The following is a 15,627-nucleotide window of genomic DNA, read 5'->3' on the forward strand; positions in this document are numbered from 1 at the left end:
TTTTTTTTTTCCCAACTTTGTTTCATTGTTCACGCAAAGATCAAACTCATTTCCAATGCTGCCTCACCACGGCGGGACCAAGCGACCAGCACCACAGGACCAGCAGAGCGCAAACAGCAACAACCAGAACAACAAGCGCGTGGCGCTGTCTGAGAATTCGAGCGCCGCTGCCACCCCCTCGCCAAGCTCAAGTCGCCCGGCTCGGTCGCCTGCAACCAGCACGACCGGTGCTGCTGCTCCTTCAACGCTGGTGCAACCCAAGCCCAAGGCAGGGGGCGGGCTGCTGGACTCGATTCGCGCGGGCAAGTTCATCCGCACGAGCAACGGTGCTTCCTCGGCTGCTGAGAGCGGCGACTCTGCGTTGGCAAGCCCGAGTGCAGCGATGGCACGAGCGAGTGCAATGACGCCGAGTAGCTCGGCTGCCACGCTTGCCGCTGCTGCCAAGGCGAGGACCGAGTACCAGGTGGTCTTCCCGTCAATGGGATCGATTGTGCCGCCATCCAACCGACACACTGTGCTCAATCGCTTTATTGTCGAGCTGCAACGCATCTACCCGAACGACAAGGACGCTGGCTACAAGGAAGCCCTAGCATTGGAGCAAAAAGTGTACAGCGCTGCCAACTCCAAAATGGGTTACACGAATGGAGCAGCGCATGCGCTCGGATCGCTCAAGGAGCGTCGACAGGGCCAGGCACCAATCGTACATGCAGACAAGTATGCAATGGAGCAGAACATTGAAAAGTACCTGCTGACGCGGGAGCAATTGCTTGAGAATGGGTTTCTTCTCAGCTCGGCGGACCATGTCCAATCCGAGACCACTGCGGCAGCACCCCGTGTATGCGAGCGATGCGACACGTTATTGGACATGGATGACGTGCATACATCGGGGGTCGAGCCTGATCCATCATCGTCCGGCAAAGTGCCATTACTTTCGACATGCCAGCACCATCCTGGTCGGGTTTGGCAACGTCGTCGAGGTAACGCAGCAGCATTGCTCGTTCTATTGCATAACTGGTGGTTTGTAACACTTTTTTGGTGCGACATCTGGTTCATCGCTGGCTGTTTGGCTGATCGGAACAGGCAAATGGGTTTGCGGCGAAATGGCCTTCTACTCTTGCTGCGAGGCCGCTCCCTCCGCAGTGGGCTGCAAAACCGCAGCGTTTCATGTGCCACGCGCACCCGAACTGACAGTTCCGGATTGTATGGATACGGGAAAGGATTCGACGTGCACGCCTTCCAGTGCCATTCGATGCTTTGGCGTGGATTGTGAAATGGTGCGTCTCCGTCTTGTTCAGTTTTGTTGGTGTTTGCTTGGTCAGGCCTCTTGCATTCTCAACGGCGGTACGCTGTATTGATCCGGGGTGAATTGCAGGTCTCGACTACGAATGGCACAGAGCTAGCACGGGCCACAGTGGTCGATTGCAACAAGCATATTGTGCTTGACGAATTGGTCCAACCGCAGCATCCTGTGTTGGACTACAATACCGAGTTTAGCGGCATCACGGCAGCCAAGCTAGCGCCTGTCAAGACCACGTTACGCGATGTTCAGCAAAGGCTGCTTGGCTTGCTGGACGCCCGCACCATCCTCCTCGGCCATTCCCTCGAGAGCGATCTTCACGCGTTAAAGGCAAGCATTACGTTATGTTGAAAAACAATGATGAAAGAGCGAGGTTGCCGTGCGCACCTGAGGCGCTCGTAGAAACGGCCCTGCCAGATGCCGCACGTTTTCTCACGACTATTGCGTCTGCTCCTGTTCTGGAGCAGCTTATTCACGCTCGAGTGGTCGACACAAGCGTCTTGTTTCCCCACCCCAAGGGATTTCCGTTCAAACGGGCGCTCCGTTCGCTCAGCGCGGACATTCTCGGCCGTGCCATCCAACTGGGCGCGCTTCAAGGCGGCGGCCATGATTCTGCCGAAGATGCGAGCACTTGCATCGATCTGCTCAAGTGGAAGATTCGGCACGACATTGACTATGAGGGTCCTAGGACGACCGTGACTGCGGGTGCAAGCGAGAGCCTGCTTCTCGAGAATCGCGGGATTCCCATCCAACGCCTCAGTCGTCGGCTGCGAGAAGAAACGCCGCCCGAGTAGTTGCATGCATCAGCATCCGTAGTCTCGACCAGCCTGGTTTGATTTTAATGTTATTTATTGCACATTCATCGACATTTTTTGATAGCCTTTTCTTTTCGAGTTTATGAAAGCTGGCGACGTTGTGACTGATTCGCGGCCATTGTTTGGGACATTTCGGCTGCTGATATGGTCACTGATTCCTCGTCGGCTGCATTCAGAGTAGCTTGCCTGTGCGTTTCCTTGTTCAGTTTCTGCGCACAAGGGAAAGCCGATCGAACAAGTTGGGCACACACACAAACCAGAATGTTCAGCATGTGCCGAGCTCTGGCTCTCGCCGCACAAGACTTCTTTTTTCCATAAAATGGAATGACACTCACATCAACTTGTGGATTAAAGCTCTGGTATGACCTTCGGCCAGTCGCCGACAAGTCCTCGCAACCTGCAAAGCTGTCCTCAAATTCCACCTGTTGCGTTCTGCAGCGTTTGACGTTTGACGGGGGATGGATGCAAGGCCCCAAACACGGTGAGCATTTGCAGCAACGACAACAAGTCGCTCACTACAGCAATGAATGCAAGACATCAATGCGTTACAATGGAGTGGCATCATGCGGCAACGTCCAGTGTGACGCGTCCACCACTTTTCGCTGTTCCTGCTCCAGTCGTTTGCGCAGGTCTGACTCTTGCCTCCGCTGCATAAACTGTGACACACACACACACACACACACACGCAACGAGTCGCAAACGTCAATCACCGTGAGTCTTTGCGCAATGTCGAGCAACAAAAAAAAAAAAAAAAAAAAAAAAGCTCGTTTGGGCGAGAGATTGAAACTGCTCAAAACAGCTCAAAACAGCTCAAAACAGCTCAAAACAGCTCAAAACAGCTCAAAACAGCTCAAACAGCTCCAATGGTTTGCACGGCATGGCCAAACCTTCATCTTCATGAGGTTTCCTGACAGCGCGGCGTTCTTGTCTCCATCTGCGTTGGTCGCTGGCACTGGATTCGCATTGGAGGAATCTTGACCGGACTTGGCCGTTGCCCGCGCGACCACGTCCGCCTGGTCATCGTGCGATGCCCGTCTCCGGTCCTTTGCTTCACGGCCATCGCGGTGCTCTCGGCCGCGGCTGCCTGCGTCGTCGTCCTGCTTGATGCGCTTCCCATGCGGCCCTTGAGCTTGGCCCCGGCGCCGTTCATGCCCATCATCGCCAGCGCTGCTACCACCAACGCCACTGCCACTGCTGCCACTGCCACTGGTGCTGCGCGCGTCACGGCCGTGCGATGGCTTGGCGGAGGACTCGGTGCCTTGGGTTGAGCGCATGTGCTTGGCGATCGCCTTGCCACTCGACTGCACCCCGCCATGGTGATGACTGCGAGGACTACTACTACTACTACTAGTACTACTACGACTACTACTGCTGCTGCTGGACATGACTGGATTTACTAAAATGTGAATGAGGAATGGCAACGATGGACAAAACATGACAATTGCTGAAACATGCTCCTGTATTGCATCACACGAAAACAGACAAAGACAAACAGCTCACAAGGCGGTGATAAAGCAAAGGAAAAGGCATCGTCAACGAATTAATTCACAGCGCCGAGAGCAACGGTAGAGAAAAGCCAAAGCAGCGAAGAGTGCCAGTCCGACTTTGGATTCAGAAACCAACCCCCCTCGTAAAGCCGCTCGCCGGTTGCCCCCCAAACACAACGCAGCTGATTGAGCACAATGCCAGTAGTTGCACATTGACGCTATCCGCGCCACTACCAAACGGTGGACGGATGGGCCTTGTACGTGTTGTAGTCCTCAAGCCGGTACATTGAGAGCTCTGTCTCGTGCTTGACACCTTGCTCGTGCAGCGTGCGTGCGGGATCCAGCACCCAGTCGTCGTGGTCTAGATTGATAATCGGGTTGTTGGTCTTTGCGCCAAACGCTTGGCTGTGAATCTTGATTGTATCGTACGCAATCGCTCGAAACGGGGCAAACCCGGGCGCTGTCTGAATCCCTGTGTGACAGACCAACCAGCAATAACAAAGCAGTTCGTCAGGCCATTACAAAAAAAAAAAAAAAAATTCACACAAGCTATCTTCATTGAAAAATAGTCAAATGTTCTGATCTGATTTTGTAGGAGCACGTACGCTGCTTGACGAGGGCCATGAGGTCGCCGCCGGACGTGTGCGCGAGGTCGACGCCGTGCAGCACGAGCGACTTGAGTGCGCGGTGCTCGAACGAGCGGATGCAGCGCACAGTGATAATCACAGCCTGCTGCTGCTGCTGCTGCTGCTGCTGCTCTTGCTGTTGAGCGCTGGGCTCGGACTCGGTCGCTGCTGGCTCTGTGCTGGACATGTATCAGTATGAAGGAAGGTTAAAGGACTGACAACCACAGCCCATATGCAACTCGTATTTCAAAGTCGGGTGGGGGTAGAATTCAGCACACAAAATAATACGAGCAATGGATTTGTGTGAATGCGAGTCGTGCGGTGGAGCGAGCGGAGCGGATGGTGGTGATGATGGAGCGAGCGAAGGCAATGGCGTTGAATACTGCTCACTGAAAGCTCGAATGTTGAATCAATAGCAATAGAGACAGATTCAACTATTGTATCAAAGCTTGTATCATTGCGTTCTGCTCTTGAATGTTGAATGGAGCTCAATGGATCACCACTGCATTGGATTTTCCATTGAAGCCCCCCTTTTCCCGATTTTCCATCCATCTTTTCTCAGTCCAAGTTTTTTTTATATTTCGTTATTCATATTATTTCTTATTTCCCAATTTCTCAGACTCGCACTCATGACGCTCGACGTTTTTGGGCATCAGCCTCCGACCGCCGCTGCGCATCTGACGGCCGTCCTCGTGTCGTCCGCCGTTGCAGGATATGGCTTGAAGCGCAACAGTCTATCGCGATCCGGTGCTGCGCTGGCCATGTACGAACGTCTATGCGGCGCTGCTCACTCCTGCGCTTCCAATGCACTCTCAGTCATCACTCTTGCAACCTGTCGTTCGTACATCTCAAAGCCCCAAAATGTTCCTGTTGCTCATGCTCACCGACCCTTGTATTGTATTCTTTGCCGGTTTGATTTTCTTAGGGTTGTCGGATACCTGACTTCGCTTGCCGGGTTTCGGTTTTTCGCCGTGCTGCTCTTCTTCTTCCTGTCGTCGTCCAAACTCACCAAGTTTGGCGCCAAGCAAAAGCAAAAGCTCGAAGACGGATTTGTTGAAGGTGGTCGTCGCACCGCCATGCAGGTGAGGCCAAAATCGATTTGGAAAAGGTCTTAGAATCGCTGGTGGTTCCGACTTTGAGGCGACATTCACGCGTTTCGTCCTGTAGGTGTTTTGCAACGGCGGTGTGGCAACAATGCTTGCATACTGCTATGTGGTGTTTGTTGGCGGAGACCAGCCGTGCCTGGATCGCGCTCGTTTCCCGCTGGAAACGGCCATCTGCGCTGCTTTCGTTGGACATTATGCTTGCTGCAACGGCGACACCTGGGCCAGCGAACTTGGCATCCTGAGCAAGACTCCGCCGAGGCTGATTACGACCTTCAAGCCTGTATGTACCACGAGCACCACACACACAACAGGGCTGAGGCAAAAAATACACCTGTCCGCTCATTTCTGTTGCGTTTGGCTCGCTCTGCGTAGGTTCCCGCTGGTACAAATGGTGGAATTTCGCTGCTCGGTACGGGCGCAAGTGTTGCTGGTGGCGCATCCATCGGTGCTGTCATGTGGCTGGCTTGGCTGCTGCGAAATCTCGTGTACGAACAGCTTGGCCACCACGAGCTCGTCCGCGCGACAGACCAATGCCCGCCACAGTGGCCATTGATTGTGTTGGGCCTGGTCGGTGGGCTGGTCGGCTCGATTGTCGACTCGCTGCTCGGCGCCTTGCTCCAAATTTCCTTCTACGATTCCAAAGCGAACAAGATTGTTGCTGCATACAACGACTCGACCAAACACATTTCGGGTATTGATGTGTTTGACAATCATCAGGTGAGGTGGAGGGGGCAGAGTTTGCCAAAGGAAGGAAGGAAGGAAGGAAAGAAGACAGGTCCAGCAGAAACTGAATTTTTCATTGCGTCGACCTTGGACATTGTTGTTTTGTTGCAGGTGAACTTTCTTTCAGCATTCGTTACAAGCATGTGGATTGCATACGTTGGGCTATTACTGTTTTGAGCACGACGGGCTTTGTTGTTCTTGTGTTGTGCAGAACGGTTTGTTTGCAATTTGAAGGCTGTAGTTATGCACGCAAGCTTTGGGATTTGGCAATGGCGATACTCCGAGAAGGGAGATGGGGGTACTGCCTGGAACTGCAGCTATGCGAGCATCCACGCTGAAACTGCAAACGCGAGCGTTTTGTTGGACGACCTATTTTTCTTGTTTTTATGAGTTTTGATGCGAATGACAACGAGCACAAAGCAAGACAAAACAATCTTCCAGTCTCAATGGTGATCAATGTTATGCGGCGATCCACACTCAGGACATGGCAGTAGATGGTTGACCGCAAAGTGATGGAACATGAGCATGTCTTCGTACGATGGTTTCAATCGCGAGCTGTCATCCGCTTGAGCCATTGAGCTGTCGACACATCCTGCTTGTGTCTCTGCAGCAGCAGTTGTATGATCCACGCCTGTCAGGTGGTGGTGGTGGTGGTGGTCTTGATCTTGATCGCTTGGACCATGGTTACTGGTGCTGAAACACTCTGATCCAGACGGCTGCCAATCCGCGTCAGTGGCTGCTGCACCAGCGCCAGTCCAGTCCGCCTGGTGCGCTGCATGCACTGCTTCTGCTTGGATCTGTGCTTGAGCGTGTGCTCCAGCATGTGCTTCATGTTCTAGCCCAGCGGCGACGCTCGCGATTTCGAATCCAATGCCAAATCCACCAACAACGGAGGTGGCGTCGTCGTCGTACTGTGCTGCTCCTGCTGCCATCAGCTGCTGGATCTGCTCGTCGATGACCGGTGCCGAGTCGTAGTGCGCACCATCGCTCGGATTGCACTCGTCATCAGCGTCGTGCCTCGCTCGCTTGGCTCCTCCGATTGCCGCCAAGTCTGCTTGTTCGTCGTCTTGCTCCTCCGCCGATCGCTTCCATCGACGCGGTATCATCGCTCCTATTATTCTTGTTATTAATTCACTATTACTACTTCTACTACTTCTACTACTTCTTCTGGTATTCACAACTAAGCGAGAGTCGTTCGAATGCTTTGACCAAAAACAACAAAGACTGACTATTGTGTTTTCTTTTTTTTTTTTTTTTTTTTTTTTTTGGGCAAAGTTCAGTCCATTTTGTATTATTATCCGTTGATTCATAATTCTACTTCACTATGGCTGCCAATCTCGTTCTCGACGAAGCTGCCCTCAAGAAGGCGCCTGAGGAAGTGTTTGACGTCCTCGAAAAGCTCGGCGAAGGGTAAGGCACGACGAGCAACGGAGGAGCAGGAGGGAGCAACAAGGCAAAACCAAAAAAAAAGAAAAAAAGAAAAAAAAAAAGAGCCAGCTTTTTTCAATCCGTTCCCATTTCACGCGTCCCGTCCTCGCCCGTTTCGCCCCCCTCCACTTCGTGTTCGTGTTCGTGTTTCTCGTCTCCAAAGCCGAGTGTGGCACGGTGCACTCGAAGGGAGGCAGCGCGCAAAACGACAAAGGTGGACGAAAACAAACAGAGGACGAAAAAAAAAACTTCAAATTATTATTTTTTATTATTATTTTTTTATTTATTATTATTCTTCGTCAGTCGATCGTTTGCTTTGCTCGGCCCACACTCTCCTTTCCGCCCGACCTCGCTGCTCGTCTATTGTCGTGTGTGACGTTACACACTCGTCCGACATCTGACGTGGCAGCCGCGAGCGGTCACTTTAGCGCAACGACCTGCGATTTTGACTGTTATTGCTTAAAACAACAACAACAAAAAAAAAAAACACCTTAAAAAAATAATAAAAAAAATCGTCAGTGTGGCAGGAACTGCAATCCCCTCACAGCAGGCCCAGCGGGCTGCATCCATCGCTCTTCCGCCAGCGTCAGGTGCACCTGCTTCTGCTGATTGGCTTGAGCGTGTCGCGGAGAGCAGCAGAGTCAACGTGGAGCGAACTCACACAAAAAGCGCCAAAAATCGCAACCAAACATCGACTCGCTCCAAAAAAAAAAAAAAAAAATCCACTGTTTCTTTTTTTATTTGATTATTTTTTGTTTTTATTTTTATTTGGAAATCGCCGTTGTTGTTGAGTGGCTGGCTTTGCAGAGTGCCAACGCAGCAAGCCGCCTGTTGAGAGGTGGGGGGGGGGTCGCCGTTGCCTCCACACGTTGCACTTTCATCATGCACTGCGTCAGAGCAACAACAGAAAAAAACCAAACAAACAAAAAAAAAAAAAAAAAAAAAAAGGGATCGTTTGATTTTTTTTATTTTGTTGTATTTTTTTTTGAATCATTTTGGATGGAAACAAAAACAACAAACAAAACAACAAACAACAACCACAAAAACAACAGCGAAAACGAAAAGGAAAGAAAAGAGAAGAAAAATCGACTTTCACTCAGAAATTTAAACTACAACTCAACAAGAAACACAACTGTGGTGGTGAACAAAATCGCAATTCACTCACTCAATCCTTGTCTCCCCCCTTTCCCGCCTCGTCCCAACAACAGCTCGTACGGCTCGGTCTTCAAGGCTCGCCACAAGGACACCCAGTCCATCCTCGCCGTCAAGCAGGTGCCCCTTGAGAACGACCTCCAGGACATTATCAAGGAAATCTCAATGATCAAGGAGTGCGACTCGCCCTTCATTGTCAAGTACTATGGCTCGTACTTTAAGGACACAGACCTCTGGATTATCATGGAGTTTTGCGGCGCTGGCTCGGTTGCCGACGTCATGCGTCTCCGCCGCAAGGTCCTCGAGGAGCCCGAGATTGCCTGCATTCTGCAGCACGCCCTCAAGGGTCTCTCGTACCTGCACAGCAAGCTCAAGATCCACCGCGACATCAAGGCTGGCAACATTCTCCTCAACCACGAAGGCGTTGCCAAGCTCGGTGAGTTTCTCGATTTTCGGTTGATTCTGTGCTAGTTTTGTGTTTTGTTTTCTGTTGTTCTCACTTTTTTTTTTTTTTTTTTTTGGTCTTTTCCCCACTTTGTCGTTCTGACTCGGCAGCTGATTTCGGCGTGGCTGGTCAATTAAGCGATGCGATGGCCAAACGCAACACGGTCATCGGCACCCCCTTCTGGATGGCACCCGAAGTCATCCAGGAGATTGGCTACGATGTCAAGGCTGACATTTGGTCGCTCGGTATTACTGCCATCGAAATGGCCGAGGGCCGACCCCCGTATGCCGAAATCCACCCGATGCGCGCCATCTTCATGATCCCCACCAAGCCCCCGCCGACCCTGTCCGAGAAGGACAAGTTCTCCGAGTCGTTCAACGACTTCCTTGCCAAGTGCCTCAAGAAGAACCCCGCAGAGCGACCAACGGCTGCCGAGCTGCTCGAGCACCCCTTCATCAAAAACGCCCCGCCAATTTCCGTCCTCAGCAAGGTCATGACCGAGGCGCTCGCCCTGATTGCCGAGAAGGGTCTCAACCCAGACGACGACGAAGACGCCTCTGGCGAAGCTGGCACTGTCATCCCCGGCACCACCAAGTCGTACGTCGACGCCGCTACCCTTGTTGATAGCGGAACGATGGTCACTGGCGACTCCGGCACGATGGTCATGGGCGAGGACGGCACCATGAAGCGTTAGTCAACGAAGCAATGTTGCTTTTTTTTTTCTATCTGCACAACCGCTCACCGGGTGTTTTTGTTGCATGTTTGTCTTTTTTGCTCTTGTTTGGATTGGGGGTTTTTGGGGCTTGTCTGGCTGCCTTTTTGCCTGATCGACCGCTCGTTCACTCGGCTCCTCTGATTTCCGCGCTTAATTTCGTCGGGACGTTCCCGTTCAACTCGATCGATGGACTGTCAATCCTTTAGTTTCCTCCGATGGAACGTACAAGCCCCAGTTCCTCTCGCGCTTTGGCAAGAAAGGTCTGTCCGAAAATGTCCCCAGCTTAGAACAAGTAATGCCCATTGTGTCTATTTTTTTTTCTCTTTATTTCTTCACTTTTCTTTTATTCTCTTCCCGTTCTCTTCTCTTGCTTCGTTCAAAGACGGCGTGGGGAGGGTTTGGGAGGTCGAGGATGTGGCGGTTGAGCGCTTTTTGGGAGCTTTGCATGCTGTTTCCTTCGCTTTATCCTTTTTCAACTCTGCAGTTTCTTTTCTCGCACGGTCACTCGGAAGGCTTGGGAGGGAGGGGATGTGGTGGAGTGTCGAGAAACCACCAACATTGACTCATTGACTCACTCTTCTTCTTTCGGTCTGACCTTGCTCCTTCTCAACAAAACAGCTTAAGGCTCTTGACTTGGATCAACTCAAAAAGAGCCTCGAGTCACTCGACCCTGCAATGGAACAAGAAATTAGCGAGATTAAGGATAGATACGAGGGCAAGCGACGACCCATTTTGATGGCCATCGATGCAAAAAAGGCTCGAGAGATGCAGGCCTCTTAATGTTCTCTACTCCCTCTATCAAGTTAGTTTCTTTTTGCTAGTGCCTGTGTTCTGTGTTGTGACTGCGTGTGGTTTGTCAGTTTTGCGTCTTTGTCTTTGCGTCTTGCGAAACAAAAAAAAAAAAAAGTTCATCTCCTTGCTCTTGTGTAGTCCTCTTCCTCTTCCTTTACAAATATATTTTTTTGTTTTTTTTTTTCGTATTCCTGTTCGTCTGCTGTGGTTGTGAGCGCCGAGGAGTAACACTTTGGGTCAGCAATGCATATTTGACCATTTCCAAAAGAGTTCGCCGGTGAGCAGTCTTTAGTTTTGCTGCATTGATTCAGCGTGCTTCCAAATGCTGTCGTATCAGGATATGACTGAAAAACAGCAACAGTTGTTTGACGAGGTCAAGCATGCGAGTCAACAGCTCGAGTAAGCAAAAGCTGAATTTATTAGAAGGTGTAAGCGTGTGTGTTGACGATTTGAAGCACAGCCTGTGCAAGCAACAGATTGGCAACGCAGAAGCGAAGGCGATTGCTGAAGCTATCAAAGTGAACACGACAATGACTGAGCTCGAGTAAGGCATCTCATGTTGACCGACACGTGTGAGTGGATGCTTCGTGCTCACTGGTGGAGGGGACGAGCAGTCTAAGTGGCAATCTGATTGCCGATGTTGGAGCGCGGGCGATTGCTGAGGCTGTCAGAGCGAACTGCACTTTAACAGTGGTCGAGTAAGGCATCTGACGTTTACCCATGCATGTAGACGGGTGATCCAGCAAAGTGTAATTGAGCGTGCTCACTGATGGAAGCGAGTGGACAGTCTGACAGAGAATCGGATTGGCGATGCTGGAGCGCGGGCGATTGCTGAGACACTCAAAGTGAACAAGACCTTGATCGATCTTGAGTACGTCATCTCTCTTTGACTGGCGCATGTGAGTGGAGGATTGAAGCAGAGGGAATTTAGAGTTTCTCACTGAGGGATGGACAGTCTGAATGATAATCAGATTGGCGCTGCTGGAGCGCAAGCGATTGCTGATGGACTCAAAGTGAACAAGACGCTGATCGAGCTCTCGTAAGGCATCTTGCATTGGCTGTTGCGTGCCAATGGGTGATTCACTGCACAGAACAATGAGAGCACTCACTGATGGAGAGGACCGGACAGTTTGGCGAAGAATCCGATCGGCGATGATGGAGCACAGGCGATTGCTGATGCACTCAAGGTGAACACGACGCTGACTGAGCTCTAGTAAAGTCGCTCAAACTTACTAATGGATGCAAGTGGGTGGTTTCAGCAAAGGACATGCAGAGTGCTCACTAATGGAGGGGACGGACAGTCTGTGGGAGAATCAGATTACCTGTACTGGAGCGCAGGCACTTGCTGAAGTACTCAAAGCGAATACGACGCTGACCGAGCTCGAGTAAGTCGCTCGTTTCGACAGAGGCATGTGAGTGGGTGACTTCCAGAGAGTAGATTCAGGGTGCTCACTGATGGATGGGACGAGCAGTATGGGTTCGAATCAGATTGGCGATGCGGGAGCGCGAGCGATCGCCGAGGCACTCAAAGTGAATGAGACGCTGACTGAGCTGGAGTAAGTATTGGGTTGTTTCAGTATGCGCAATCGCTAGACTCATGCTACATTCTGCAATGTGACCGACAACAACAGTTTGAACGAGAACTTCCTCACAACTGACGGAATCGCTACATTCAGGCAAACAGGCAATGCAATTTGTGACGTGGAGTAAGACTTTGCATATTTCTTGGATTCTTTCGTGAAGGAAATTTCGAACTGCAAAGCCATTCACTTGCTTTGGCGCCATTGGTTTGTTTTGGTAGCCTTGACGACCAGCGTGCTCCTTCGAATGTTGAGTTGGCTCAGATTTTTGCTCGTACCAGCGCCGCGATCACTCGGGCTACCACCCTTGAGGCCGAGAACCAGAAGGTCCGCTTCGAGCTGGCTGCCAAAGACCAGGAGCTGCAACAGCTTCGCTCCGATCTCGCTGCCAAGGATCTTGAACTGAAGTCAGCACTTGATCGGATTGACGTGCTGGAGCGCAACCAACCAGGTGTTGGCTCGGCAGCGAACTTTGAAGGACCCATCCCGCGAGTTTCTCTCGCAACGCTTGTCACAGCCACAAACAATTTTGCCGCTGATGCTCTGCTCGGCGAAGGAGCGTTTGGTCGTGTGTACGGCGCCAGTTTGCCTGGCCCTCGCGTTGCCATCAAGAAGTTGTCTGCCGAATCCAAGCAAGGCTCTGCCGAATTCAAGTCGGAACTGCACTCGTTGGCGAAATTCCGCCACCCGAATGTTGTCGCTATTCTGTCGTATGCAGAAGACGGTGACGAGCGATGCCTGGTCTACGAGTTCATGCCCAATGGCTCTGTTCGCGATCGCTTGAATCGCAAAAACGACACCCCTGCACTGACCTGGTCCCAGCGTCATCGCATTGCGGCTGATGTTGCCCGTGGCATGCACTACATCCAGGGAGCCTTCTCTGACAAGCCACTGTTTCACTTCGACCTGATGACCGACAACGTGCTGCTGGACGCGCATTTCAACGCGAAAGTGTCTGATTTTGGTCTCTTCCGCGCCCAACACCTCGATGAGAAGAGCTACATTTTCACCCAGCTTGTGCAAGGCGCAGTTCCCCAGTTGGTGCAAGGCGCAGCTCCTTACATGTGTCCAGAGTTCTTAGTGGAAGGCCGCATGACCAACAAGACGGCTGTCTACGCGTTTGGCATGATTCTGCTGGAACTGCTGACTGCAGAAAAACCCAGCACCAAGCTGAAGTCAAAAGCGCGCAAAGCGGTGACAAACCAAGCCATCGCTGGCATGCTGGACTCAACACTCAGGCCAACTGAAGCTGAACGTCAGGACATGAGTGAAATGGGCTCTCTTGCACTTGACTGTCTTGATGAGGCTGCTGATGAACGTCCGTTCTTTGGTAGCATCCTCACTTTGTTGGATTCTTGATGACTCGCGGGATGTGTTGTATTCGTGTTTCAATCTGTGGCGGGTAAATTCGCTTCGTCGAAGAGCTGTGTGGAAATTACGTGCCGCGCACTAACAACGTGCTCTTTCGGCGAATTTTACAGTCCCAGCTGCTTCCTGCCTTGTTTGTTTCCGTTTGAGATGTACTGTATTTTTGTTTGATTCTTGCCCAAAAGGATCTCGCGGTGTGTGTGTGTGTGTGAATAAGGCTGTGAAAATTCACCAAATATGCAATTCCGCAACCGAATCAATCCTTGCTCTCTCTCCAGCTCTCTCTCCAGCAACTTCCCCACCCCCACACCCGCTCTCTCTGAACCATGCCGGGTTTTCAGGTGTCGGATTTTCAATGGAACGACCTGCTGCCGCAAACCACAAAACGGCGACCAGATTAGTGACTCCAACTTGAACGGCAGTCCATTTTACCATTTTACCGTAGTTGTTTTTGTATTATTAATTTTTCCAATCTCTCACACATAATGTCGGATCTCCCGCCCTCCATTGCCGATGGCACTGGCACTGGTAACTCAGCCTCTCCCGTCTCTATCTCTTGCTCACATCTCTGTGCCATCTCGCTGCTCTCCTTTTGGCCTGCCTTTTGCCTCTTCCTCGAGAGAGTGGCTTTGATCTGGGTCTTTTTTTTTTTTTTTTTTTTTTTTTTTTTTGTTCTTGGACTGCATTTTCCCTTTGAGTCCCACCACCACCGCAAGCGGCTGACCACGGATGGCATACACAGGCAGTGTGGAGCAGCTGCTTGCCACCCTACGGCCACAGGTCGCAGCACAGCACTCCAAACACCCGCCCCAGCCAGCCATCCAGCAGCCATTCCAACGATTATTATTATTATTATTTTTTTTTTTTGCGGCTTCAATTTGGTTTTTTTTTTGTTGAGCTTGCATTACTAACGTGATGATGACATTTTGTTTGTTCGACTGCATAATGTTTGACAGTGCGACGTGTGTGGAAAAACCGCGTCATTGCCGAGTCCGATGCGACGTACGCCGAGCAGCTGCAGGAAGACGAAAGTAAGCGCTCAAATTGAATGGAAATTTGCCATCAAAAAAAAAAAAAAAAAAGTCATAAAAAAAAAGTCATAACTTTCTCAGATTTTTACGACTTTGGTTTTGGTTTTCGGATTTGTTTTGTCATCCACAATGCCTGACGAAACGACAAACACTTTGAAACCTGTTTGGACAGTTGCTGAAAACCGCGAGTACTTTGGCCAAATCCGAGAGGCCGAGCTGGCCAGTTTGCGCGCTGCTCAGGCGCTGCAGCAGCAGGAGCACGCCCGGGTCCAGCGCCAGCAGTCGCTCAACCAAGATGCCGCGGCCCGCGATGCCGCGTTTGCACAACAGCTCTTGCGCGAGGAGGCGCTTGCGCTTCAGCGGCAGCGGGATGCCGAGGCACGCGCCAACGCCGAGGCTATTCGCGCCGCGGCCACCGAAGAGCGCCGCGCTGCTGCGTTTGCGGCACATCAAGCGCAACAATCCCAAGCTCAGGCCATCAGCTCAGTCCAGTCTCAACATTCGCCGGCGGTTCGCGCTGGCAGTGCCCCGCTGCCTCAACGCACCGGCTCCAGTTCCAATCTTAACACTCCCCCTGCCTACAGCCCCATCGCCGGCAGTGCAGGCAGCAGCAGCAGCGGCGGCAGCAACAGCAACATTACCGTGACCATTACAACGCAGTCGCCGCTGCAACGCCAGGCGACCGATCCAGGCTTGTAAGTTTTTGGGACCGTTCACAGAACGCAGTTCTTTTTTTTGGTTGGGCATCCACTCACCCTCTCATCACTTTTGAACTTGCCTCCACCATTCGCGCGCTGCAGCCGACAAGGAAGCCCGGTTGTCCACACTAGCGTGGTCGTTGGGAACCGTGCTGTGGTAAGAAAATTTGGTGCCCTCATTGCCAGTGCTCTTGAGGCTGTAGAGTTTTCAGGTGATGCACCTCACTGTCGAATGTGAACATCTCCTCGTGTTGTCAGCCGACACCTGCTTCCATTCGCTACATGGTGTCTGTTCCAGAAGCGAAGAGCAGCAAGGATGTTATGATTAAAAACCAAAAGTTTCAAGACGCGTACGGCCTCGAGA

The 15,627-nt window shown here is 51.5% G+C and overlaps 8 protein-coding genes across 9 annotated transcripts; 5 read left to right on the plus strand and 3 right to left on the minus strand.

Annotated features, from left to right (window-relative positions):
* Positions 1–26: 26 nt before the first annotated feature.
* CAOG_01927 (exonuclease GOR) lies at positions 27–2,174 on the plus strand. Its single transcript, XM_004364738.2, has 4 exons — positions 27–977; positions 1,081–1,274; positions 1,373–1,627; positions 1,765–2,174. Exons 1-4 carry the CDS (start codon positions 56–58, stop codon positions 2,089–2,091), a joined length of 1,698 nt encoding a protein of 565 aa, XP_004364795.2. The 5' UTR covers positions 27–55; the 3' UTR covers positions 2,092–2,174.
* Positions 2,129–3,520, minus strand: CAOG_01928 (hypothetical protein). The gene is made up of 4 exons (XM_004364739.2): positions 3,000–3,520; positions 2,662–2,768; positions 2,448–2,544; positions 2,129–2,321 (listed from the first exon to the last, which is right to left on the minus strand). The coding sequence occupies exons 1-4, from the start codon at positions 3,495–3,497 to the stop codon at positions 2,193–2,195; spliced, it is 831 nt and encodes a 276-aa protein (XP_004364796.1). The 5' UTR covers positions 3,498–3,520; the 3' UTR covers positions 2,129–2,192.
* A 33-nt stretch (positions 3,521–3,553) lies between these two features.
* On the minus strand, positions 3,554–4,437 carry CAOG_01929 (hypothetical protein). The gene is made up of 2 exons (XM_004364740.2): positions 4,205–4,437; positions 3,554–4,071 (listed from the first exon to the last, which is right to left on the minus strand). Exons 1-2 carry the CDS (start codon positions 4,410–4,412, stop codon positions 3,830–3,832), a joined length of 450 nt encoding a protein of 149 aa, XP_004364797.1. The 5' UTR covers positions 4,413–4,437; the 3' UTR covers positions 3,554–3,829.
* Positions 4,438–4,799: 362 nt separating this feature from the next.
* CAOG_01930 lies at positions 4,800–6,351 on the plus strand (the record flags this gene model as incomplete). 2 transcript variants are annotated; one of them, XM_011271762.1, is made up of 5 exons in its annotated part: positions 4,800–4,988; positions 5,151–5,307; positions 5,393–5,611; positions 5,704–6,048; positions 6,166–6,351. In XM_011271762.1, the coding sequence occupies 5 exons, from the start codon at positions 4,855–4,857 to the stop codon at positions 6,229–6,231; spliced, it is 921 nt and encodes a 306-aa protein (XP_011270064.1). The 2 variants fall into 2 exon arrangements, with proteins under 2 accessions (XP_011270064.1, XP_004364798.1); XM_004364741.1 differs by having other exon boundaries at positions 4,855–5,307; positions 6,166–6,231.
* Positions 6,352–6,416: 65 nt separating this feature from the next.
* On the minus strand, positions 6,417–7,160 carry CAOG_01931 (hypothetical protein; the record flags this gene model as incomplete). Its single annotated transcript, XM_004364742.2, has 1 exon — positions 6,417–7,160. One exon carries the CDS (start codon positions 7,158–7,160, stop codon positions 6,498–6,500), a length of 663 nt encoding a protein of 220 aa, XP_004364799.1. The 3' UTR covers positions 6,417–6,497.
* A 175-nt stretch (positions 7,161–7,335) lies between these two features.
* Positions 7,336–10,764, plus strand: CAOG_01932 (serine/threonine kinase). Its single transcript, XM_004364743.2, has 5 exons — positions 7,336–7,464; positions 8,691–9,070; positions 9,190–9,768; positions 10,001–10,054; positions 10,413–10,764. Exons 1-5 carry the CDS (start codon positions 7,379–7,381, stop codon positions 10,415–10,417), a joined length of 1,104 nt encoding a protein of 367 aa, XP_004364800.2. The 5' UTR covers positions 7,336–7,378; the 3' UTR covers positions 10,418–10,764.
* A 94-nt stretch (positions 10,765–10,858) lies between these two features.
* On the plus strand, positions 10,859–13,766 carry CAOG_01933 (hypothetical protein). Its single transcript, XM_004364744.2, has 10 exons — positions 10,859–10,985; positions 11,047–11,130; positions 11,201–11,284; positions 11,374–11,457; positions 11,542–11,625; positions 11,716–11,799; positions 11,888–11,971; positions 12,059–12,142; positions 12,218–12,292; positions 12,388–13,766. Exons 1-10 carry the CDS (start codon positions 10,909–10,911, stop codon positions 13,523–13,525), a joined length of 1,878 nt encoding a protein of 625 aa, XP_004364801.1. The 5' UTR covers positions 10,859–10,908; the 3' UTR covers positions 13,526–13,766.
* Positions 13,767–14,019: 253 nt separating this feature from the next.
* CAOG_01934 (hypothetical protein) lies at positions 14,020–15,264 on the plus strand (the record flags this gene model as incomplete). The annotated part of the gene is made up of 3 exons (XM_004364745.1): positions 14,020–14,062; positions 14,491–14,565; positions 14,738–15,264. 3 exons carry the CDS (start codon positions 14,020–14,022, stop codon positions 15,262–15,264), a joined length of 645 nt encoding a protein of 214 aa, XP_004364802.1.
* Positions 15,265–15,627: the final 363 nt, after the last annotated feature.

Source organism: Capsaspora owczarzaki (assembly GCF_000151315.2).
Source record: "Capsaspora owczarzaki ATCC 30864 unplaced genomic scaffold supercont2.2, whole genome shotgun sequence".
In the NCBI taxonomy this organism is placed as follows: Eukaryota; class Filasterea; order Ministeriida; family Capsasporidae; genus Capsaspora; species Capsaspora owczarzaki.

Coding starts and splice junctions, on each gene's coding strand:
- CAOG_01927 (XM_004364738.2), top strand. CDS start 56: ATGCTGCCTCACCACGGCGGGACCAAGCGACCAGCACCACAGGACCAG. Junction 1,275..1,372: donor TTGGCGTGGATTGTGAAATG/GTGCGTCTCCGT, acceptor GGTGAATTGCAG/GTCTCGACTACGAATGGCAC. Junction 1,628..1,764: donor GCGATCTTCACGCGTTAAAG/GCAAGCATTACG, acceptor GTTCTGGAGCAG/CTTATTCACGCTCGAGTGGT.
- CAOG_01928 (XM_004364739.2), bottom strand. CDS start 3,497: ATGTCCAGCAGCAGCAGTAGTAGTCGTAGTAGTACTAGTAGTAGTAGT. Junction 2,769..2,999: donor GAAACCTCATGAAGATGAAG/GTTTGGCCATGC, acceptor TGTGTGTCACAG/TTTATGCAGCGGAGGCAAGA. Junction 2,545..2,661: donor CCGCATGATGCCACTCCATT/GTAACGCATTGA, acceptor CAAACGCTGCAG/AACGCAACAGGTGGAATTTG.
- CAOG_01929 (XM_004364740.2), bottom strand. CDS start 4,412: ATGTCCAGCACAGAGCCAGCAGCGACCGAGTCCGAGCCCAGCGCTCAA. Junction 4,072..4,204: donor CATGGCCCTCGTCAAGCAGC/GTACGTGCTCCT, acceptor TCTGTCACACAG/GGATTCAGACAGCGCCCGGG.
- CAOG_01932 (XM_004364743.2), top strand. CDS start 7,379: ATGGCTGCCAATCTCGTTCTCGACGAAGCTGCCCTCAAGAAGGCGCCT. Junction 7,465..8,690: donor CTCGAAAAGCTCGGCGAAGG/GTAAGGCACGAC, acceptor TCCCAACAACAG/CTCGTACGGCTCGGTCTTCA. Junction 9,071..9,189: donor CGAAGGCGTTGCCAAGCTCG/GTGAGTTTCTCG, acceptor CTGACTCGGCAG/CTGATTTCGGCGTGGCTGGT.
- CAOG_01933 (XM_004364744.2), top strand. CDS start 10,909: ATGCTGTCGTATCAGGATATGACTGAAAAACAGCAACAGTTGTTTGAC. Junction 11,972..12,058: donor ACGACGCTGACCGAGCTCGA/GTAAGTCGCTCG, acceptor TGGGACGAGCAG/TATGGGTTCGAATCAGATTG. Junction 12,143..12,217: donor GAGACGCTGACTGAGCTGGA/GTAAGTATTGGG, acceptor CGACAACAACAG/TTTGAACGAGAACTTCCTCA.